The sequence below is a fragment of the Drosophila busckii genome, chromosome X (assembly GCF_011750605.1).
Source record: "Drosophila busckii strain San Diego stock center, stock number 13000-0081.31 chromosome X, ASM1175060v1, whole genome shotgun sequence".
Taxonomy (NCBI): domain Eukaryota; kingdom Metazoa; phylum Arthropoda; class Insecta; order Diptera; family Drosophilidae; genus Drosophila; species Drosophila busckii.
Genome location: NC_046608.1, coordinates 19,231,959 through 19,256,230, shown reverse-complemented (window position 1 = coordinate 19,256,230; position 24,272 = coordinate 19,231,959). Strand labels below are relative to the sequence as shown.

The window sequence follows — 24,272 nt, the reverse complement described above, 5'->3', positions numbered from 1 at the left end:
AGTAGTCGCAAACACGCTCTGCTGGCTAAAAAGTTTTAATTCATGTCAAAAGCTTTTGCAAAGAATTTTAATATGCGCACAATTTTTGCTGCTGCTCTTCTTTTTTTTTATTCCTTCTTCAAAAGTTATCTTCTGTCACTCGTTCTTGGGCTATACCTTCGCTTGCGTCGCTGCCGCTGCCTCTGCCGGCAGCGTGGGCTCGAAAATTCAAACAAATCGAATTCTTTCAAAAGTATCATAAAACTCTTGAGCAAGTGTTGTCACTTGCAAGCAAAAATTTGTCTCCAAAAAATGAAAATTATATTTCTAAATTTATTGGCTGCTTTGGGGCGTGTCTTAGTCTAAAATAGTTGAAATAAAAAGCTGCACTCACTCAGAAATTTGTTGCTAATGATGGTTAATGCTTGTTTAATATCCTTGCTATGTCCTTTTTAAATCCTTGTGTAGTTATGAGCTGGCAGACTTGACGATTCTGAAAAGAAAGTGCAGCAAACTGATTAGAAATTGTTCAGATAATAAAATGTTTTTTATTAGCTTATTGAAGATTAAAATGAATTGTACACGTTAAAAAACAATTTAATAAAAATATATATTAAACTGCAATTTATTGTTTAGAATTCAATACAATTTAGAATTCCATTTAATTTAAACTGCCATTTATTGTTCAAAATTCAATTAAAATCAGCATTCAATTGTGAACAATAAATTGCAGTTTAAATTAAATGGAATTCTAAATTGTATTGAAGTGTTGCATATATTGTTTAGTGTTGCATATATAATTTTAATTATTAATTATATTATATTTTTTACTATTTAACTGCTCATGATTGTAGTTTAAGTTACTGTTCAATATATTTTTAATTAAAGATTTGAATGCTTGTTATTCAAAAAAAAAGTTAGCAAAACTTATTGAAAAGCTTTGGGGACTTGTCATTTGAGCTTTAAGCACAGGCTGTGGCCATAGCTAAAGCTTTGCAAGCTTCCACTCAACATTTTTCACAATCTTAGCTTCAACTTGAGCATTTTTCACATCCTTAGCTTAAAGTTTAACTGAGAACTTAGTTCATATTTATACCAAAGCTCATAGCAAGCTCTGTCAAAGCTTTTGAAATTCAAAATAAATTACTTAGCAACATAGCTTTGCACTGAGCAAACATTAAAACAAACAACAGTAACAATATTTTTTTTTTTTACAAGTTTTCTCTGCTGAGACACTAAAATTCGAGTACAAACCACAAGCTAGGTGCAAATAAATGGCGAACACGAGGGAGGATATCAAAGGTCTTCTCACTGCCAAGAGCAGCCAAATTAAACGTTTTAGCCAGGCTAGCCAAAAGAGTAGGGATAGCAATGTAAGCAGAATTAAAACGGACGAACAGCAACCAAAACTAAAAAAACAGCAGCAGCAGCAGCAACAACAACAACAACAACAACAACAGCAACAGCAGCAGCAACAACAACCACTTGGATTCCATCATCGTGGCAAAAATACATCGAGCAGCATAATTAGCAATAACGCGCATCTTCGGCCACGCGCTGGACTGCGAGGAAAATCGTATTGGAAGGATGTGATTGCCGAGGTCGAATTTGCCGTGCACTGTGTCTCACAGCCACGCATACCCGTAATCGATTACTCGGTGGTGCTGCCCCCACGCCTCAGGGAGCGCGTCAAGCACATACAAACGTATGATTACTCCAACTCGGACGATGTTGTTTTCATACGCGAGGATATGCGCGAGGAGCGGCCGTTCGACTACCAAATTGAAAGCGAACAGGATGAGGAGGAGGGACAGGAGGACGGCGCACACGTACGTACACACAGCGTGTACAATGTGTGGTCAAATTACCCATTGTACATTGCACTTTTGGGCTCATGATTAATTTCATTGTTTTTCACACACACACACACACACACACGAACCGAAAGGGCGCAGAGCATGGACGCAAAAAGGTCGAGGAGGTATTCAATGAAAGTCAACATTCGGACATTGTGCGCATGGATCATGAATTTGAAAAGTTTGACCTGAAGCTAGACGAGCCAGTTGGTCATACGCATCGCAAGCTGGACAAGACCAGTTGGTTTGCCAAATATTTGTGTGCGGGGCGTGAGGAGCGCATTGCGTGGGAATCGCGCGTAGAGCGCTCCAAGCCCGAGGACTTGGTTTACACTCTAGATGAGCAGGCGGAGAATCTAATGGATGCGGTGGGTTTTTAGTTTAATATGGGTTTTAGTTTGCTTGTTTAATTGCTTGCTTAGTCAGCTGAGCGCTTTATCCACTGGCTCAACTCCATTGGCACCATGGACACCACCATGACGCCCGAAAAGGTTAAAAACTTATTTTCCATCAAAGGCGATCGCACGCTGCTTGCCTCAGTCAAAACAGATCCCAAAGAAGTTAATGCCATAGCTCAGACCGTAGCTGACAAATGGAATAAGCCGCATGTAAGTTGAAAACATTTGCATATAGAGAATAGGGTCGATAATAATATAATTCTAAATCGATAATATAATTCTAAAGCACTGAAATTAAAATCTAAAGTTTTTTATAAAAATTATTACTATTTATCCCATTTAAGATTGCCAAATGTTACAATCAAATTAGTTTGAGCTATAAGCCTCGTATTAATAACAATTAATAGCTCATTTAAATATGTTGAATTGTTTTAAAACTTTGCTTTACTTTGGTATCTAAGCTAAGCTAAATTCAATGCATCAATGATTTGCTTAGAGCTCTTTTAAGCCTTGGACACCATGGTGTTTAAATAAACCTTTTTTAGTGTTGTTGTAACTTTTCTAAAAATTTAACTGATTTCCACATAATTATTATTTTGAGCTCATCGTGCTGTTAAGTAAAAGTTTGCAGCAATATATATCATAGCGGAAAATATTCTCAGAATTTTGTACATTTTTTTAGCTACATTTATTGCTTTTTTAGATGGCCATTGAATTGAAATATGAGAAGCATATTAACGAGCATGCGATGCGTGTTACTCAGAAGCCTTTGCTTTCCGCCTTTGGACGCACTGTGCCGCTCAAGGAACGGCCATGGGTGAAGCGTTCTGGGGACAAGGTCATTGAGACTGTCTATCCACAGGATCTGCTGACGCGTGAGAAAATCTTTAAGGGCATCACTCACTTGCGTAGCACAACGGCGCTCATCGATTTCTATCTGAACAATCCTAAATTGGCGCGACCATTGTATCTGTTGCAGAGTGGCGACTTCCAGGAAATGAGCACCAGCGAATCTGTCATGGAGGTGCCACTCTATGAGTACTTGGGACTACGTTATTAAAAGCTGCATTTTTAAATCAAATATGTATTGTGTGAACATGAAAATATAAACTGCAATTCCAATTGCAATTGGGCCACTTGCCAAACTGGCAATTAGCTATTTAGGCCATATGAATAATTCCTCGAAATTTCTGCTTGAGACAACACACACACTGTGAATTATTAAGCGTTGTCAAGTGAACGCCCCACCCCAACCCCAGCCCACAACAGCGCGCTTACCTCGGCCAGTTTCGCTACTGTGCCTTTGTGGTGGTGGGTAGTACCAGGTAGAAAGGATTTGACGCTTCACTGCCTCCAAATATGCTAGATAGCAAATATGCACAATATTGTCGTCGAATGAGCTTCTCGTTCGGGCAACTGATTAACCACAGCTCGATTATTCGTTTGATCGGTGAGTCGGTCATTTCCGCTCTTCATCCCCCTTGCTATTTGTTGGTTCTCCTTCCACTTTGTTGCCGTTGTCGACACCATGGCCATGGGTAATTGTCGTTGCTTTGACGGAAACAGCAGCAGCCAACAGCAGCAGTGAAGCCCCGTTCTAATCACAGATGTTTTAAACTGTTTACTTTTTGGTAGCCCGAGCACATAAACCTGAAAAGCAACAACAATAATCCACATTAATATATACATGCATGTATATCCTTGCTTATCAACCCTTGTCAGCTCATTGAGCCAGTCCTCAAACGCTTTCAATGAACTGAAAAAATATCTAATTTGTTTCATATTATAAGAGAGAGAGAGAGAGTTGCCCACACCGCATTTACTTATTGACATATGTTTGGTAAGCACATTTCCCTTCGCTTCATTAAGGCCAAATAGAAATTGTTTAATTTGCTTGATCACTGTCAAAGCTAAAATTCATTTTCATGCTCTTTATCACATTTTGAAGATGACACGCCGGCCCCAACTGTAACTGTAACTGTAACTATAACTGTACTACGGCTGTGTTTTCATTTTAGTGAGAGAAACCGTTTGATTTCCGTCTCACTGCTGCCCAAACAAACAGTGAGCAAAGAGTCAAGGAAGTTGCTCTTAACTACGCTCTTGACTGACATGGGTATACCCAACAGCTCTTATATACAAAGCAGCGTGTGAAAGGAGGCATCAATGGATGGGTGTAGAGCAAATAAGTAAAACTGTACTAGTTAACAGTTAGTTTGCGCACACTGGTACGGGCAGTTTCAATGAATTACAATTTTATATTGAGCTTTGGTTTAGCCATGCGTGTTGTTTTCATATGAAATATTAATAAGCAAACGCTTATATTTGATATAAAACTGCATTTATAGTTAGTTTTATTACTGCAAGGCAGTTTATTAGAATTTGATATTAAACTGTTGCTTTACGTTTAGCCATGCAAGTTGTTTGCTTTACGAAATAAATATAACTAAAGGCTTTTACAGCTTATTCACTCATAAATTGGAATTTTATATTTTTTTGCTGTTTTACTTACCGTTTACATACAAAACGTATTTGCAATCGAACAGTTAGTTTTTGTTTTCACTGGAACTAGCATTTAATATTCGGCTGTCTAATGCACGTTTAGCAATGCAATTTCTTTATATGTGACATAAATAAATAGTAAAGCTTAGTTTACTTTGAATATGCATTTGCATGTTTTTTTCTTTACAATTCACAGTTTACACTTGACCACGCAGTCAAACCCGCACGCACTTCACACGCGATCGCTTTAAAAGTCCGCTGACAACTGACCTGCCTTTCGTTTGCAGCTTGCACGTATACCCCAAACTCTGCCTAAGACTGTACTTACGCTCTTGGCGCTTTTACGCTCATTTGCAGCTTCGATCGCTGTCGTATGCGCGCACCCACTGTTGAGAGCGTGGGTGCTGCTGCGCTCTCTCTTTTTTTTTTTTTTGCATGGCGCTGAGCTGCTGTATGCGCTGCTGCGACAGCGCACTGTTGCTGAGCGAGAGCGTGGGTGCTCTCTCTCCTTTTGCAATGCTTCAGCGCTGCTGCTATTTATCACTTTGCTTGCAGAGCGAGAGCTCACTCTTTTTGCTATGCTCCAGCGCTAGGGCAGCGGCTTTCGCTGCTGCTACTGTTTAACAGTTCGGTTTGCAGAGCGAGAGCGTAAGAGCTCACGCCTTTTGGCATGTTCGCGCCGCTGCTGTCTATCACTTTGGCTGCTCTCTCTTTCCTTTTGCCATGCTGCAGCGCTGAAGCTGCAATTGGCGCTGCTGCTGTTTGGCAGCTTGGTTGCTGAGCGAGCGCGTGGGTGCTGCTGTGCTCTTTTTTTTTTTTTTGGTTTGTATGGAGCTGAGCTGCTGTTGGCGCTGCTGCTACTGTTTAGCAGTTCGGTGTGCTGAGTTCTTTTGCTATGCTCAAGCGCTAGATCTGCTGTTCTTACTTTGGTTGCTCTCTTTCTCTCTTTTTGCCATGCTCCAGCGCTAGAGCTGCTTACAGAGCAAGAACGTGGGTGCTGCTGCGCTCTCTTTTATTGCTGCGCTGCTGCTACTGCTTAGCAGTTTGGTTGCTCTCTCCATGCTTAAGTGCTGGATCATGATGGAATATTCCATCATGCGCTAGATTTGCCGTTGGCGCTGCTGCTGTCTAACAGTTTCGTTTCTCTCTCTCTCTCTCTCTCTCTCTCTCTCTCTGCTTTTGCCATGTGCTGCAGGCGCTGCTGCGTAACTAACTGTTTATCGCTGTGGTTGCTTTTAAACGCAGGTAGACAAACTTTTTAAATTGTTTAATAATGCTGCCCAAACAAAATTGTAAAGACATGAAAAAGTGATTTTTGCATGGCTGCATGGCTGCCGCCGGCATAAATAATTGAATTAAGCTTGCATAGCACAAACAATTCAATTACATATTTAGACAGCGTGTAGTGCACAAGTTCTAATGGCATTCTATTAAAAGCGCACAGGACGCAGGACATAGCACATAGAACGTTGAGTATGGCCCATGTGCGTTGATCAGGCCAGGCTTAGCCTCTTTAACGAGCAACGAGCAACGAGAGACAAAAAGAAAAAGCGCCCTGTGGATTGAATGCCAACTGTCAATTAAATGTGTCCCATCACCACCGATTTGAGATACAAACAATAGGCACAGGCACCACCTGTGGACCAGTCAGCCAGCCAGGCAGCCAGTCAGCCTATCAAGCTATAAAATGCCAATGCTATATATTGAGATATACATATATGCAGAGTATGCTGAACAATTGGCTTGCCCAGCTTGACATGTAACAGCAGCGAGTCAAAGCTAATTTTTTACGCATACTATAAGTTTTTTGTTTTTTATATATATAATGTAATTTTTTGCTTAATTTAATAAACAATTTTTTTACAGAGCATTGCGCTTTTGGTTTACAAAAAAATGTTTTCGTGCTTGCGTTATTTGATTTTCGAAACCCACAGACGCCCACAGCCCCCCCGCCCCCCTTTGTCATATTGTTTGCTCTTTGGTCGTCTCTGTGCATTTTTCAATTTATATAAACAAAACATTTTAATTTCAGAAATTTAATTAAACAACACTCTCAATGCAATGTCCAGATAGCGTAGGTGTCAACCCATTGTTAACGCCGGCCAGAGAAGAGCAGCAGAGCAAATGGGCTGCCCGGCCAGCCAGCCAAACAGGATTCTAAAGGAGCCAATAAAGTGCTGAAGCTGTCGCTTCATATCACATGACTGTGTCTTGCATTCTACAAAGTAAATAATTGCAAAAGAGCCGCAGATACGACGGCAGGACACTCGCTCAGTAACTAGTTATTAACCTTAATAAATACACAGACACACACATGCACACACAAATGTAGCCTACCCCTTGCTGTGTGTGCTATGTTAAAAAAACAAAGGGTGTAGATTCCGGAAACTTTTCGCTTAATTAATTACCAAACAGGAACATAAAGATCAAAGCCTTTTACACAAATGCACACCTGAGTACTACTAGCTAATGTGTGTGTGTGTGTGTGTGTGTGTGTGTGTGTGTGTGTGTGCTGGCTAGCTATTTCTGTTTGCTTTACACTTAGCTGCACAAGCGACAATATCCTGGGACATATAGAATGCATAAGAGCGAAACAAATCGCTTTACTTATAATTCATTAATTCCTAAATTTAGCTATGAGCACACGCCACATGCCACCAATGAGTTGTTGTGTTTTGTGGCCAAAATTTAGTGGTTTTTGGCTTGCACAACGCTGCGTATGCTTAATGTTGTTGCTTTTTTGCGCGCGCAAAATTTTTATTGCATTTTAATCGAATTCGCTGCCGCTTTTTTGTGCAACGCTTGCAGTTAATGAAGTTTGCGATTGCTTATTGCAAAAATATTGACAGTCCTTGCCAATGATGCGCTGTTTTTTGTAAATTGCTGCTGTTGCCAGAGCATCAACAACAAAGGCTCGACGACAGGCAGCAGCAGTGACTTTATTGCATGTTGCTGTTGCTGCTGCTGCTGCTGCTGCTGGGACGTACCGCTAACAAAGTAACAGCAGCAACAGCAACAGCAGCAACTATGCCAGGCATTTGCTTTTAACGTTAATTTATGCAACTTTTGTCAAACGCGTCATGTTTGCTTGCACGTCCTGTTGCGTCACACACACACACACACACACACAGGGACAGACACAGACACACACATTGATTGTCACTGCGCTTGACTTGATTCGCACTACGCCCAACTCAATGCCCCACCCAGCACTTGTCAATTGCGGCAAACAGTTTCAAAGCCCTATAAACCAACTGATTGGTCGAGCCTACCACAGCTAACACACACAAGCAAACACACAAACACACACACAAAAGTCAGCGTGCATGTTTTTTGCAGAGTAATGTACCTTTTTACATATATACACACACATACATACATATATATGTAAATAGCTGCAGCTACATATGTAAATTCTACGTACGTTTTTGTTGCCGGAAGGACTTCCGTTAACAGTCTACAACAACAACAACAACAACAACGAACGTACAGCAAATTGACAATATTGCGCAGCTTACAATTGCAACAAACTAAAAATGAAGTAAAATTCTTACTTTTTACACTTGATTTAGCTGCCAATAAAGCGATCAACATTTAATAAATGTCTACAGCGTCTGATTTCAAATGAAGCGCAGGCTTGTCAATTAAGCTTTATGAACTCTCTCTCTCTCGCTCTCGCTCTCTCTCTCCCTATCTCTCTCACACACACAGCTGTGCGAGGTGTGCAAAGCCAATTTCATCGATTTGTGTGTAAAAGAGATAGCTAATGTGTGTGTGTGTGTGTGTGTACGCTTTATAATTACAGTTATTTTTACTGCTGCTTTGCTGGACGCTACTAAAGTTTGCACTGCAAGTTGCATTACTTTATGAGCACACCTCGCTTAGGTGAATTTGAGCGCATTGCTGAGCTTTGTTTTGAGCTAGCAAAGTTTTTATTTTAAATTTGCTATTTGCATTCGCTTAGAAATTATAGAAAATCTGCTACTTATTATTTTCCAAATCGCATTGCAGTCTCAACCAAATGCTAAGCGATTACTAAAGTTCAGCATTTTCGCTATTTTAGTAGCACACCTCGCATAGGAGCATTTGACCTCATGGCTGTTACTTTGAATAAATACACAAACTGAAATTTAAAAGCGAATAAAGTTGCTCATTTGCTCATAATTTATAATTCGCTTACAGCTATTTTAGCAAATCGCTTACTATTGTTAATTATTATTTTCTAAAACAACGTTAAGCAATTACTAAAGCTCAAAATGTTCGCTACTTTAGTCGCACACCTCGCAAAGAGAGCTTGACCTCATAGCTGTGACTTTGAATATTGTAATTCGATATTCTGAAATCTTCGTAAGAAGTTTTTCATTCTCATATTTTACAATTCGCTTTAAAATATTTTAGCAAATCGCTTACTATTGTTAATTATGCTTTTCTTAGCGATGTCTTAGCTGCAGCCAAGTTACAAAAGTTTAGAAATTCACATTATTTGATGCATTTTATTATTATTTGCAGTTACAGCCAAGTTGAAAAATAATTAGAGTGTACCAATATTCGCTCAAAGTAAAGACTAAGTAGCTATTTATGCTTTTGTAGTGTTGCAGAACATGCTCTGATTTTTCATAAATATTTCGCTTACAGGTTTTAGCAAATCGGTTACCATCGCTTACTTAGCTACAGCCTAGTTACAAAAGTTTAGAAATTCGCATTACTAAAAAGCTGTTATCTTCTCAAGCTAGCTTTACATACTTTTTTAGTGTTGCATAACATGCTCTGATTTTTCATTAGAGATTTTAAAAAATCGCGCACTGCTTATTTATTATTTCCTAACTTTGCGTCTCAGTTACAACATATTGCTCATAGTGCTGTTAATATATTTCTAGAGAGCTACGCTAAGCAATTAGTAAAGTTTAACTTACATGTTTGCTATTTTAGTAACACACCTCGCATAGTTGCATGCCAACTTATAGCTGACACAAGATTTGTAATTTGAAAGCTGAAATCTTCGCATGAAGTTGCTCATTCTAATTTAGCACTGCATGAGATGCTCGCATGTTTTATATATCGCTTAGGGATTTCAAAAAATCGCTTACTAGCGCTTTCTGAGCTACAGCTAAGTTACAAAAGTTTAGAAAATCGCATTACTTGCTTAAGCTAGAAAGCTATTATTTTCCCAAAGTAGCTTTAGGGTTGCAGCTGTTATTAGCTAAGGTTAGCTAAGATTTTAGCTTATTTATTAGGGTTGCAAAAGAATATTGCTTACTATTTTTATTTATTTGCCAAGTGGCATTTAAGTGGGCATATAGAATAATAGGTATAAATAATAATATAATAGCATGTGAAAAAAAGTGCTGCATAACTTTCGTAGCACACCTCGCATAGGGGAATTTGACCTCAGCGCTGGCTTTGTATACAGCCACAAAAACATTGTGGTTGGCAGTTAGAAAGCTAAAGACTTTAAATGAGTTGCTTATACTTATGCAGGGTTGCATAATTTTTTTTAACTACTTATATATTTTTCAACTGTCGTCTCAGTTGCAGTTGCAGTTGCAATTGCAGCTAAAGTGCTGCCAATAAAAATGCTTAAGCAGCAGCAGCAACAAAAGTCTTTTGATATTGTTACGAGAAAAATGGAATATATTTAACTACATATAAAGGACTTAGTTACCACTATGTGGTTGTTATTGTTGTTGTTGTTTTTCTTGTGGCGCAACATGTGTGATTACAAATCGCATTAGGTCCAACGCCCCTCGAGCGCTGAGCTGTGAGTGAGTAGCAAGTTTCTCCGTTTTCTGAGCCTCTTAGGTGGAGGTTTGCCATAATTGCAACAGCAGCAGAGCAAGCAGCAGGAGAAATGCTATATATGTGTGTGTGTGCTTGTGTGTGTGGGAGAGCAAAACACGCGCAGCTTGCGCCTAAAACTGCACTTAGAATTTTGTTGGTATATTTTTTATACGGTGCGCATGACTGCTGCTGCCCCCAGCTTCATAAATGCGGCACATAGTTGTTGCTGCTGCTGCGGCTGCGGCTGCTACTGCTGCTGCAGGTGGCTGCCTCTTGGCCTCTCCAGTACCTGTTGCTGAAGAGTGAGCAACAGTTGAGAGCTTAGTGGCTGGGGCTGCTGCCTTTGGGGCTGGTTGGTGAGTTGCGCAGTTGCCCATTGAAAGGCGCACACAAAGAAACAGCAACAGGCTGCGCCGCCGGTAAAAAATAAAAAAGGTTTAGACAACTGCTGCTATGCATAAAAGCAATGCGTTGTTGTTGTTGTTGTTGTTGTTGCTGTTGTTGGTTGAAACCATTAATAACGAAATCAAATTTTGATTTAAACGCAAAATATGCATACATAGCAGTGGCGGCGTTTGTTAGGGGGGGTGTGGGCGCATTTTCACGCCCATTTAATGTCACAACTTCAATTTAGCGCAGCAGAGAGCGCAAAACTTCGTATGGCGACGATCTTAGCGAGCCGAGCGAGCAACAGCAGACAAGAATGTGCATGCACAAAAATTTAGTGATTTAAGTAAATTGTTTGCTTAGTCGCATGAACTGTTAATAAAGCAATGAAATTAAAAATTGTGTGAGCTGGAGGCAGCAAGCAGCGACGCAGGCAGCGGCTGCTGCTATAGCTGCAAGCGGAAATGGACACACACACACACACAAGCATAGCTATGTGTGTGACATTTCCTGTATGTATGGCGCAACAGGCTAGACATAGCAACTAACAAATACAAGCACAAATACAAACACACACACACACACACACACACACAAGTGTGTTATGCTTGTTGTAAAGCGACAGTTTTGAGGTACTGTATGCCAAAGTTTTGCAGCATGCACACATTTACTTTAAGCACTGTTGCTGCAATTATTATTGAACACAAACTAAAAACTAAAGCTGCTGCTGCGGCTGCTGCTGCTGTCGCTTCAACTTTGCTGCTGCTGCTGTCTGTGCGCCACACCCCCCACCCCCGCCCACTAACTTTATTATGCATGTATATAGCAGCTAAAACTGCTTGTGTGTGTGTGTGTGTGTGCGTCTGTCTGTGTGTGTACCTAGAAACGCAATCAACGCGTTGTTCATGCCCGGCAATGAGTCTGCGTATCCCTAAACTGCAGCCCTGCAGCGCAGCAGCTTCAGTCGCTTGACTGCTGCACGCCAAGACAGTTTAGTGCTTTAGTTTTTTAACAAAACAAAGCGTTGTGTGTGTTTTTTAATTCAAAACTTGGCCATATGTAAGCCAAAAAATAAAAAAGAAGAAGAAGTTACACCTGTTGTGCTGCTAAATATTTTGCATATTTTGTTTAGTGTTGTGTAATTAATAATAAACGTAAGTTATTCCCATTTCTAACATAGCCGCATGTAAACTGAGGCGGCGAAAAGCACTTTAAGGCCTTAAACCGTATCGACCGCTAAGAACTTGTACACAATAAAGAAAAGCTACAGCAGTGAGCCGAGATTTATGTCGTCTGCGCAGCAGTTTGAAGCAGCAGAGACAAGCCTCCCATATAAAAACAGCAACAACAGCAGCAACAAAAGTAAAGCAAGAAAAATGATGAATTTCCATACTTTCACGCTTCGTAAGTTACTCTTCGTTGCCTTGCTGGCGTCCAGTCAATGGCACTGACAACAGCAGCAACAACAGCAGCAACAACAGCAACAATTGCTGCTGCTGCTGCTGCTACACCAGCAACAGTTGAAAAGGTGAGCAGAGCATTGCTGCTGCGCAGGCTGCGCAGTCGACGATTATTGTCATGCCCCAGCGCTGCGGGCCAAAGCCAAAGTAGCATAAAAAAAAAAAAAAAAGACACTAAGCGAGTGGGTGAGTGAGTGAGTCGAACTAACGAACGAGCCAACCCCCCAAGCCGCCACCCGCTGTGTGAAAAGCTTAGCTCGTGACACGGGTTAAGCTGAGCAATAGCAAATTCCATTGGCGCACTAGGGTGCAAGCCGCCAACCGCCCCCCGCCCAACCCAACCCAACACGCCCCACGCCTTGTTGCAATAGCGAGTTGCACCCACACACACACACACACACACACACACACACAGCTAAACAGAGAGCAGCGCAGGCAGCAGCAGCAGCGAGCCCTTCGCTTCGTTTTATTGCAAGCGTTTCGGCTTCGGTTCGGCTTCGCGTTCGTTGCTTTTTTGGGGTTGGAAAAGCAGCCAAAGAGTTTTCATTATAAATGGAAAATCTGCGTTAAGTTCATTCGATTCGTGACGTTCGCGCCGCAAGTACACACAACACTCTACAGTGGGCTTGACTCAATAAAAAAGTACAAAAAAATAATCAAACTGAATATCGCTTAAGCGACTGAGCGACACATACGAGACTGCAGTGCTTAAAATGCTTAATTTTGTTTTTAATTTTTTTGCAAGTGTTTCAGCAAAGTGTAAAATGTATAAAGTGCCAGCAAAATTTTAAGGTATAAACTTAAAAGAAAATTTATAAAGCCCAAACAAATTTTTAGTTAACGCTTTGCCACTTAATGTGGCAGCTTTAGGCTTGTTGCATGTGTCTCGCTGCTCTTGCTCTTCCATGTATTTGTCGCTCGTTGAAGCGCGGTAAAAACCGAGCCGAAATTAGTCAGTCACTCAGCAAGTCAGTGAGCCGAGGCTTTGTTGCACAATCATTGAACCTCTAAACTACACTAGACAACACATACGCTGTTTTTTTTTTGCATACAAACTTAACATTTGCTGCACAATTAAACCGCATTTGGCCAGCCAACCAATCAGTCTGACAGACAGAATGAGCGACAGACAGAGCGACAGACTGAGCGTGTTTCGCTCTATTGCTTTAGCATAAATTCCTGCACTTCCATTCATTGAGTTTTGTTTTTGTTGCACAGCCTTAACTATAATAATAATCTGCACATATCCTACTAAGCCAAGTATCTCTTCCTCTCTCTAACACACTTGCTGTCTCACTATAAGGAAGTGTAGTGCGCATATGATGGACATGTCCATATTGAAAAACTTTAGCATTGTCTCAAACTGCTGATAAAACTGCGAGCCACACAGACAAACGAACGAACAGACAGACAGACAGACAGATATGAAAATATATTAAGCGGAAAGAGTAAGTTTGTAAAGCACAGACGGACGGACGTACGGACGGACGTTCGCTCGGACGGACATACACACCTAGTTTAAAGCTCAACTGGTGGTTGGTTGATTGCAAAAGCAAAAAGCATTTGCCTACATCCGCTCTGGTCGGCGCTTTTCAGATGTAAAAGGTGTGTTTGCATCTCTGCAATAATAGAAATATATAAATGCCATATAAAAAACACAACCCCGAACTCTTTTACGAGCCAACGCACATGGCATGTGTAAGTACATACAGTAGTCATTCGATAACAGCAAACTGAACACAGCTAAAATTCAAGAGCGCAGTATTTTTTACATTGCTGTGAAAATTGTATTGCAAATGTATGACACTAAAGCGTTCATAGTAAAAACTATAAAAATTGCTCATTCTTATATAAAAATTGTTATTTTACATATATTGTTCACTTGCTTTTAATTACGAAATCGCAAAACATTGATTTTTATTGATAAATAGTTTATATCAATTCTAGTATTCTATGCAATTTCTATTCTATTTATGAAATGATAGCATTGAAAATAGCGCTTATTTTAATATAAAAATGTATATAATTATATAATAATAATTCTTATTTCATAGCCATTTAATTTAAATACTGAAATATTGATAGCTTATATCAAAAGCTAGCAACTTTGCATATATAAATATATATATCATAATTTTGTTTGCTCGTTGCTGCCAACGAATGTCTACTGTACTGTGCTTACACCTAACTTAACTATTTACTAATTTTCTATATAAAAATTCATATATAATTCCTATTTCATTTGCATATTTCATAACCTTTTGATTTAAATTGTAAAATATTGTTTTTGATTGTTAAAAAGTTTAGTTGAAAAACCAGAATTCTATTCTATATCTATTCTATATCTATATCTATGAAATAATAGCAAAAACTTATTTTGTATATAAAAATTGTAATATAATTCTTATTGAATAGTCTTTTAGTTTAAATAGAAAAATACTGTTTAGTTTATTTCAAAAGCTAGAATTCTATTATATTTCTATGCTATCTATAAAATTATAGAATTAAAAATAAGAGCTGTGCTATTTAATTTGTATATAAATTTTTTATATAAAATATTAATTTAAATAGAAAAATATTGATTAGTTTATTCCAATATATTATTATTAAATATCTATTCTATCTATGAAATGATAGCATTGATTATTTGCTAATACAAATTTTATATAAAATATTAATCTAAATCGAAAAATATTGATTTCAAACTAGTTTATTACAAAAGCTAGTAAATAAATTTATTTGCAGCTTATAATTATATATATATTTCATTCGTTTGTTGCTGCTAACGAATGTGTACTGTACTGCGTTTACATCTAACCTATTTGCTGATTTTTATAACAAAAATTGTGTTATAAATCTTTTAATTTAAAACGTAAAATATTGTTCTTGATTGTTAAATAGTTTGGCTCAAAAGCTAGAAATCTATTCTCTTTGCTATTTTGCAATATATAATTATATAAGCATTTATTTTTATAATTTTTCCTGCTGACGAGTGTCCACTGTACTGCTCTCACACCTAGCCTAACTTTGATTGCGCTGCCTGCAAGGCAAAGTTCAAACTTTTGCTTTGATTTCTGTGTTTTTTTTTTTTTTGTTTTTTGTTTTGCGCTTAGTGCAGCATATTTTTACTTTAATTGATTTATTAGAAATTTATTGAATTAGCACAGCTGCACTTTGGAAACTTGCGAGTTTTGCAATTTGATTAGGCGCAACAAACAAATCAAGTTTAGGCTTTGCACACTTTGATTTGATTAACAATTTGAATTTTCCGAACTCAGATCATGCCACTGAGGCAGAGTACGACAAAGAGCCAATGCATTAGATCAATTAGATAAAAACTTTGTTGCAACTTCAGCTGTCGGTTGGTCAAAAGCGCTGAGCTGACAGCTTCGGCAATGAAGCGCTTTGCTTGCAATACTGCGCCAAGGTCCAAGGACGAGCAGAGCTGGCAGCTGCATGCATTATCTATAGTTGATAATGAATACTCATTAATTGCATTAGTATTGGTTGCACAGCTGTGCGCTTGCTGGTAGTTGAAAAGACCCTTAAGAGGTTTAGCAATCTGCGGTTGGTTGAATTTCGCAGCATTTAATTGGCAGGCACTTGTTTGCTTTTGCTTAGTTTTATAGTTTGGCGTGGCTAAAGCTCTCGCATTAGCATCGATTGGCACTAATGCTGTTTGATTTGCAGCGCCAATAAAAACGCGACAATAGCTGCGTAGCAAAAGAAAATGTTGATTAAGTTCGCTGGCAGTCGCTTCCACTTACGGATTTAGCCACATAGCTTGGCAGAGGTTGGCAAAAGTTTTAACAAACAAACAGTCATTGAAAATATATGCAAACGTTTACTAGATTAAACAATAATATGTAGCATTTATTATTTGTTGTTAACTCAAAAAAATGTTGAGCTGCCTTTGTTTTTATTATCTGCCTAATTCAATTTTAAGCTTTCCTGCTCTAAGTAAATTCCAATGATTTGCCTCCCATACAAAATAACTCAAACTTATTCAACTACAAAAGAATTTGAGTATTAGTAAATATGCTAAGTAATAAATACACGCATGCATTTCATTTGAATTCAATTATTGTTTTGTATTTTTTGCATCGCTTGTTAATATTTTCTATACAATTTTGTTTCGCTCTGCAGCTAAAGTAAATATGTAAATAAATATAAATATCTTGAACACAACAACAATTTTAAGCGCTGCTGCTTACGCTTAAGTAAGTAATTAATATAGCTTAGTTTAAACTCAAATTCAAAGCAGCAATTTATAAGCTGGTCTTGCATTTTTATTTTGCCAGTGCCACTTAAACTATTATTTAAATAAATTTATCTAGCAGTGTCAACGATCTAATCCGCATTGAACACGGGTTTCGTCAGCAGCGGGCTGTAACTAACTTTTAACCAAGTTCGTTGTCGACGAAACCTGCATACTGTGTGGGAAAAACAACAAGCAAACTACTGAACTTGGCCCCCAAAGTCAATTGACAGCCACAACATTTTTATTTTTTATCTTTTAAACAGTTTATAACAAATATAATAATCAAACTGATAACTAATTGTGGGGAGGGTCAACAAAATTGCAGCGCCTAGTGACGTCACTTTTATGCAATATATATAATAAAAATTATAATGCTGCGCATTGTTGTTGTTTTGTATATAAAAATAGCGCATTACATTGAAAATTGTTTGAGCCATTTATCATAGTCATGGCAAATGCCAACTAAGACCTAAACATTAACTTGGTAAACATTTGACTTGCTGCTTTGATTAAAAATATTAAACTGAAAGACTACTCATACAGCAACTATGAGGGGGCCCAAAAAACACAATTGATAAGCAACGTTTTAGTTTCATTTCGCCAGCGTTAGCAATTACAGTTAAATATTTTTTCAAAGCAATCAAAGTTTACAGCAGATTATTTCATTGGATTAATGCTGCAAGTGAAACGACAAGTTGCCTATCAACGAATGCCAGCTGTAACTTTTAGGTAAGCCACAAATAGCAGAAATTCTAAAATCAAGGCTATAAAGTTGTAAATAAATAAAATAATAATACGCAGCGTTGTGCAGCTTAGAAGAAAACTAATCTAATGCTTTGAAAAATGCGCTAATATAATATAAAATACAAGTGTATAAAATACAAATAGTAGCATAAAAATGTTTTTGCAAAATAAATTGAACTACTTACATGCTAAAATTGTCTGCAATTGCAATATAAACGCTTGAGATCACAAGCAATGGAAATATGCACTTCAACGACAGTAGAAGACGCTATAAGACTGTGTATAAGACTCGACTCGATATGCTGTTAATCGATAAGCTAAACTAGAGCAAAGCTAATAATTAACAGCTGAGAGCGAACTTCAGCTCAGTTGCCAAGCTAACAACGACCGATCAACAACTCGCCGGGGCGTTGCTATCAAAATTTTAAAAATGTCGCTGGATAATCTAAGTAAACACGCGTACTATGGACAGCCCATAACATTGCTGAAGCTAAAGCAACGCGTGCATTATTCGGATGTGGACGAACAACGCGCTAAGCAGTACGCACTTTAGCTATAAGCATCAGTTACAGTTGCATATATAGAACTCAAGTTAGCCGACTTTACTTTTGTACTTAGCTGTTGCGCGTTAATGACAATATCGCTCTAAAATTAGCACATAGCCGTGCGCTAGCGACGTCTAGCAAGTGTTAGATAGTTAGATAGATATGTTGCCATATCAAATCCAAACAGTTGCGCTTTGTCACACTTTGGGCATTAAGCACTTGTACTTATGTTTGAGCAAAATAGAAAAATAGATAAACAAAGCGGGTCGGTCATTTGATTGATACTGAATGCGCCATGTTATCAAGCAACTGGCTTGCAGTATTGGTTAATTACTTGGCCAGCAGCTGAAACGTGTTTCAATTGCCAACTTTGACTTCAAATGTAGTTGGCGACAAAATCAATCAAAAACCCATCAGCATATAGCAGTTGCCTGCAGGCGTAAGCTATCCATCTTTGAAAATTTATCAACAAACACACATACACACAACCACTGTGCGTGTGTGTGTGTGTGTGTGTGTGTGTGGTTTGATGTGTGTGGTGCCATAATTGACCACACAACAGTTAGTCTGCATAGCTGCACGGCTTGGATTGGTAGTGTTTGTGTTTGTGTTTGAGTTTGGGGCATGCAACTGTAATTGGCTCTGTGTCTGTGTGTGTGTGTGTGTGCGACTACTGAGCTGCAATTTCTTCATCCACAATTAGCCAGCCAGCCTCATCGACGGGTAGCTGCGAGTATATAGCACTTAGGCCAACAAAAAAGTCTATATCGTTTTCACGCTTAGCCAACTCAACGCCCGCCAGCCCCAGTCCCAAGTTTCGTTACGCGCGCACATCGTGTGATCAGTGTGGTCACCATAGAATACCCGTAATGACGCATCCCATTTCACCGCTGGCCAAATCGCAAACCAACCTCGAGCTGGTCGAGCACAGCAGCAACACCAGCAATCCACGTCAAGCGCTGCTCGCCGTGCCCAGCATCGGGTTTCATCGCAATGACTCGGCCACCACCATACAAATATCCCGACGACCCTCTATACTACTGCAGGAAATACTCACCGAGCGACGGCCGCTGTTCGGGCGCAAGGATGCCAATCATATGAGTTCCAAGAAACCGGGGTACACAACCAAAGCATTGCAGACAATCAAAGCTGCAAATATAAAATTATATAAATACCTTAGACACATCTATATATATTTATGATTCTACAATTTGTTGTTTTTGGTTTTCCGCAGAAATTTGCCAGAAACGGTGACGGGCAGCACGGCGACCATAAATTTTCAAAGCGGCACCGCTAGCGCACGCAATGGCTCCACCGCTTTTTACGAAAGTGGTGCAAAAAGCTTTCAGGCCAAGCAGCAGAAGCAGAAGAACAGACGTGCTGGCAAGTAAGTAAACTAAACTTTACATGGGCGTAGTCAGCGAGTAAGGAGGGGTTCATTGGCATATATTAAAATACATTAAATTCAAATGCATTAAAATTATACTCAACTTTCAACTTTCCAATGAACATTACGTCAAACTTTAAATAAATCAAACGACGTCATTTTCATTTAATATTTTTTACAACTTTTAACTATGGCATGCACTTTCAATAAATATATTAACTATACTTACATCTTGAAGCATTTTGAATTATGTTATGTCATATCTAAATAAAATACAACAAATATCATAGCCCATAATCTCAGCTATCTCTTGTATTCATTTTGAAAGCAGCTCATTTACGTAAATAGCTACTTTGTTATGTAAATTATTTTATCGAGCCCCTTAACTACGCTCATGACAATATTAACATTTAACTTGCCTTGCAGCTACAATTGAATTTTATTCTATTCTTATAGCGATGCCATCAGCGCAGCCTTGTCCGCCATTTATTGCAAGGTCTTGGTGCTGATGGGCGTTTGTCTGCCCATCACGGAAGTGATTTCCAATAAAATACCCACATATGTATATCAGGGCTTCTATGTCTATTTATATGCTGGCAGCATACTCTTTGTCATATTTCTCTACATAAGCGCATTTCGCAATCGAACGCTCTTCAATGCCCTCAAGGACTTTCGTATGTATTGAATGATAACTCTCTTAAAATTTATGACTTCGAGGTGGAGTTGGGTGTATTCTTCTTAAAAAAAAAAAGAATATGAAATAAACGAATTCAGTGTTCAAGTTTAGTAGGTCTTCTACAGATTAAGCTAGGCTTAGGAGATATCATTTTTACTTTACTAAATCAGAATTCATAACTATGAAAATCTTTATGTCTAAGTTAGCATTATCTTTGCGATAAGTATTTGTGCCAGCTTAATTATCAAATAATTATGTAATAATTTTCAGCTAATTAGTTTCTAAATTCCTAAGCTGAGCAGCTAAAAGTTTAAATTAGTTTATGCTTAAAAATAAGTAGAAGACTTTCTTGCTGAACCCAACTCCACTTATAAGGAATAGGCATAGTAAATTTCAATCTTATACTTGCAATCTATTCCGCCTAGATGAGCAGAATAGCAACATTCATCTGAAGCATAAGGTGACACACTTTGGAAGCTTCTACTTACGTGTGGGCGCCATAAGCTTTGCCATGGGTACCATGGTGTACTCGGGCCTGGAGTTTGGTCAGTTCTTCGAGTTGAATGGTCATCAGGGCTGTCGCGACATTTTCGTGGCCATCACACCCATTTGCCGCATGGTGCTCTGCATAGCTCAAATCCAATTTATATTTCTCAATACCACATATATGGACATGGCGCGTCATAAGGTGACCTCACGCTTCGGACTTATGCATATGGTGGCCACCAATCTATGCGAATGGCTGTATGTGCTGGTGGAGGAGACGAAGCACGAAATCTTTCACATTGGCCATCATGACGGCAATGCTCTGGACGATCCCGTGCTGCATGGTGGACTGCATGGTGGCCCCGACTGGGTGGCCATTAACGAATCTCTGCGAGTCTACGGCACAGAGCATCATCTGAGCACGCATACGCTGCAAGCGGATGTGCTCAAGCTGCTGCTAAATGCCACAGCAGCTGGCAACAATGCCACTGCTATGGCCACGCCCACAACTCCAACATTCAGCGGCTGCTCGCGCACCACAATCATGGGCTCCCTGGTGCAACATCTATCACCATTTCTGTTTCCTTGCACCATTGAGTACTCGCTGATCTGCGCGGTCATACTCTATGAGATGTGGAAAACAGTCAAGTCCATTCCAGACATCGACAAGGCGCGCAAGAGTTCGATCAAGCCCATAGCTCACAAGCCAGCGCATCATTTCTCTGTCGACTGCTCGCAATCGCACAAGGGTCTCTTCCTGGGCATACTTGTAATGGTGATGACCATCATATCGATGATCATGTACTTTGTGCTCTACACCCAAGAGGGCTACGAGCTGCGAGCCACGCAGGAGGTTACTCTGTGGGAAACATTCATGTACTTCCTATGTGCCTCAGCGATAATAACAGGTACGTCTGGTACTAAAGACTTAAGAAACAATGATATGCATAATGTCCACACAAAGGACATACAGGCGAATCCGGTCCCCCAACATTGGCTTGGTATTTTTTTCTATGCTGTCTGTCGGCTTGGAAATTCCTTTTAGTCAAGCTTAGAGTTAAATCTTTACTGGTTCCCTAAATAGCTTGGGTACTTTTATCTATTCCAATCTTCTTTCTTCATGCTTAAAACTTTCAAAATGACAAACGAGTAAAAACGACATAGTCGAAGTTGAAATGGAGGTTACGCATCTTACTGTTTCTTTAGTCTTATGTAAGCTATAGTACCTATATATGAACATACCCAATTCTTGCTTCACAGGAATGATACTTATGCGGGATCTAAGGTACATCAAGGACACAAGCGATGAGCATCATTCCATGGACTTGGACAATCTCTTGTTGGTCGTCGCCCAGACGGGAGTCTATTTGTATGGAATGTTTAGCATACTGGGCAGCTATTTTGCCAAATGGGATACGGTGCCCGATCGGGTGGAGGGCATTATAGCCGAAGTGTTTAGCGTGGCGCAGACCTCACTGCAGACAATGTTTATCCTACATGCAAGTCATCGACGTTGCAAGGGCGCCAAGCAGGCGCGTCGCAAGCCAGGACGTGAGATAATCACTTTTCTCTTGGTGGCCAACATAGCGCTATGGTTTATCAATACGCTTATCAAGGGACGCGCTGTGTTCCGGGAGAGTCATTTGGAGTTTTTCGGTGTCTGGGGCTGGACGATTATAACTCATGTGTCCATGCCCTTGGCTATATTCTATCGCTTTCACTCAACCATTTGCCTATTCGAGGTGTGGAAAATTTCATACAAGGCCAAGGTACATTAAAACCAAAACATAGTTGGGGGTACCATAGTTAAACTATGGGCACTCACCATATTTAGTTTAGCTCCATTTTTTTTTCCTTTGTATTTATTAAATCCAAGCCATATATATCAAGTGTAAAACAAACTATAAAATAATAAATAAAAATGTGTTATTACTTAATTTAGAATGTGTTTGATTGAAATTTTAAAGCCAACACCAAGATATTGCCATAAACTCATTTCATTTCATCGAAATACAACGCATATAAAAATATAATTATATAGTACAAATACTATGGCAATTTGTTTACTCGATTTCAAAGCATTTGATTTTATTCAGTGTACATTTAATTAGATTATAATTACTTGCATTTTCGTTGACAATGGTATAAATATTTTTGCAAGCTACTAAATTAAATTTTAAAATATTTCATAACAATTTAATTTCGTATATTATTATTGTATGTATTGTATGTACCATCTCTATATATAATTTTTTGTCTGCATTGAAGTGTTTATCATTTTTTCTTTTGGTAGGTAAGTAGTATATTTAATCGTCGAATTTGCGTATATCAACTAAATCAACTTTATTCACGTAAGTTGCTCGCATAAAGTCTTCTCGGTAGCAACGTTTACCCAAAAGTACATATATAGTCTCTGGATTGAGCAAATCTTTATTTTTTTTTTTTTTTTTTGTATTTTAAAATGGAGTGTGGAAGGCATTTTTATTCACTGAAGTTTGATTTTTTGGAAACACAAATATTATGAAGTCTGGGATTCAAAAAAAAAGATTTATATATATATGTTTAAAATCATAGTTCTTGTATTTCGAACATGTTTTTCGTTCAGCAGTAGTTAGTAGCAATAGATGAAAGAGTCTAAGAAAACTACTTAATGCTTGTAACTATAGTTTATTAAGTCAATATGAAGTTATATTTGTATGGCAAACAGTTTAAGTAATATATTGTGTTAGTTATGTATGTGTGTGTGTGTGTCTGTCTGTGTGTGTGTATCACTTAGTATAATTTAATGTTCCAAGGTTGTTTTTTTTTTTGTAATCAATTGTAATTGAGATTAGCTTTGGTTATAGCAAGAATAATTTGTTCAGAATATTCAGATATACTAGTTATACTATAAGTTTTATACAAGATTTACGTAATTTTCAACAATGTCATTGGGGGAATTCCTAAACGTTACATACGATACATAATTGTCTGTATCAGCTACTTAAAATCTACAGTACAACATTTTAAACGAAATTCGTAAAATTTACTCGGGATATCTAGTAATATTTTCAAATGATTTCAATTTCAATAAGATCTTCTAGCCAAATACGTACATACTTATTTTATATATGTGTGTGTGTGTGTGTCTAATAATATATATGCATATTCTAATTACTATATTATATATATATATATAGTATATAATATATGTGTCTATATGTTTAAGTACTAAGTCTAAATTATTTCGGTTGAAGATTGGCATTTACCATATCTTAATAACAATTGTTACTGTTGTTGTAATAAATAGTTTGCAAGGATGTTTATTGCATATTGCCGTTAACACTATTTATGTAAAATATTATTGGTATATATATATATATAGATATATATATATATATATATTGGTTGTAGTACAATTCTTTTTGTGGATTTGCTCAAAGTAAAAGCACTTTTTTGTATAAAATTAATGAATATAATCTTTGTTATATTTCTTAAAATACTATATATGGGTTTCTTTTGGAATCGCCAAACATATTAGTGTTGGTTCCATTTAATTTATTTGTATAAGCTACGTTTATGGCTAATATGGCGCCATAACTCAAGAAATTTATTTGTGAAGAATTTTTGTTGTTATTGAAGTCTACCCAAAAATATTGAGAAAAGTTTTAAAACAGAAATGAAGAAACAGTCATTGGATCCACTAAATTCGTACCCCATACCCCCTTTCAACACCAACCCCACCACTCTAACATACATACACACATACGCACTGTTGTTGTTGTTGTTGTTACTGCCTCTCGTACTGTTTATAATGTTCCAATCCAATAAAAA

The 24,272-nt window shown here is 38.3% G+C and overlaps 3 protein-coding genes across 5 annotated transcripts; 2 read left to right on the top strand and 1 right to left on the bottom strand.

Annotated features, from left to right (window-relative positions):
- The first annotated feature begins 1,139 nt into the window (after positions 1–1,139).
- Positions 1,140–3,398, top strand: LOC108605862 (myb-like protein AA). Its single transcript, XM_017995673.1, has 4 exons — positions 1,140–1,808; positions 1,928–2,203; positions 2,258–2,443; positions 2,937–3,398. The coding sequence occupies exons 1-4, from the start codon at positions 1,254–1,256 to the stop codon at positions 3,291–3,293; spliced, it is 1,374 nt and encodes a 457-aa protein (XP_017851162.1). The 5' UTR covers positions 1,140–1,253; the 3' UTR covers positions 3,294–3,398.
- Positions 3,399–15,476: 12,078 nt separating this feature from the next.
- Positions 15,477–16,218, bottom strand: LOC108606159. The gene is made up of 2 exons (XM_017996011.2): positions 16,128–16,218; positions 15,477–16,073 (listed from the first exon to the last, which is right to left on the bottom strand). Exons 1-2 carry the CDS (start codon positions 16,139–16,141, stop codon positions 15,635–15,637), a joined length of 453 nt encoding a protein of 150 aa, XP_017851500.1. The 5' UTR covers positions 16,142–16,218; the 3' UTR covers positions 15,477–15,634.
- A 1,016-nt stretch (positions 16,219–17,234) lies between these two features.
- Positions 17,235–22,355, top strand: LOC108605555 (proton channel OtopLc). 3 transcript variants are annotated; one of them, XM_017995315.1, is made up of 6 exons: positions 17,753–17,905; positions 18,614–19,027; positions 19,145–19,297; positions 19,754–19,971; positions 20,399–21,367; positions 21,720–22,355. In XM_017995315.1, exons 1-6 carry the CDS (start codon positions 17,796–17,798, stop codon positions 22,235–22,237), a joined length of 2,382 nt encoding a protein of 793 aa, XP_017850804.1. In that variant the 5' UTR covers positions 17,753–17,795; the 3' UTR covers positions 22,238–22,355. The 3 variants fall into 3 exon arrangements, with proteins under 3 accessions (XP_017850806.1, XP_017850804.1, XP_017850805.1); XM_017995317.1 differs by lacking the exons at positions 17,753–17,905; positions 18,614–19,027 and adding an exon at positions 17,235–17,350; XM_017995316.1 differs by lacking the exon at positions 18,614–19,027 and having other exon boundaries at positions 17,756–17,905.
- The last annotated feature ends 1,917 nt before the right edge of the window (positions 22,356–24,272 follow it).

What these genes read in the sequence shown, in the direction of transcription:
- LOC108605862 (XM_017995673.1), top strand. Translation starts at nt 1,254, where the DNA reads ATGGCGAACACGAGGGAGGATATCAAAGGTCTTCTCACTGCCAAGAGC. An exon ending in GACAGGAGGACGGCGCACAC is followed by an intron (nt 1,809 to 1,927) that starts GTACGTACACAC and finishes ACGAACCGAAAG; the next exon opens with GGCGCAGAGCATGGACGCAA. An exon ending in CGGAGAATCTAATGGATGCG is followed by an intron (nt 2,204 to 2,257) that starts GTGGGTTTTTAG and finishes TTGCTTGCTTAG; the next exon opens with TCAGCTGAGCGCTTTATCCA.
- LOC108605555 (XM_017995315.1), top strand. Translation starts at nt 17,796, where the DNA reads ATGTCGCTGGATAATCTAAGTAAACACGCGTACTATGGACAGCCCATA. An exon ending in ATGAGTTCCAAGAAACCGGG is followed by an intron (nt 19,028 to 19,144) that starts GTACACAACCAA and finishes GGTTTTCCGCAG; the next exon opens with AAATTTGCCAGAAACGGTGA. An exon ending in CAATGCCCTCAAGGACTTTC is followed by an intron (nt 19,972 to 20,398) that starts GTATGTATTGAA and finishes TATTCCGCCTAG; the next exon opens with ATGAGCAGAATAGCAACATT.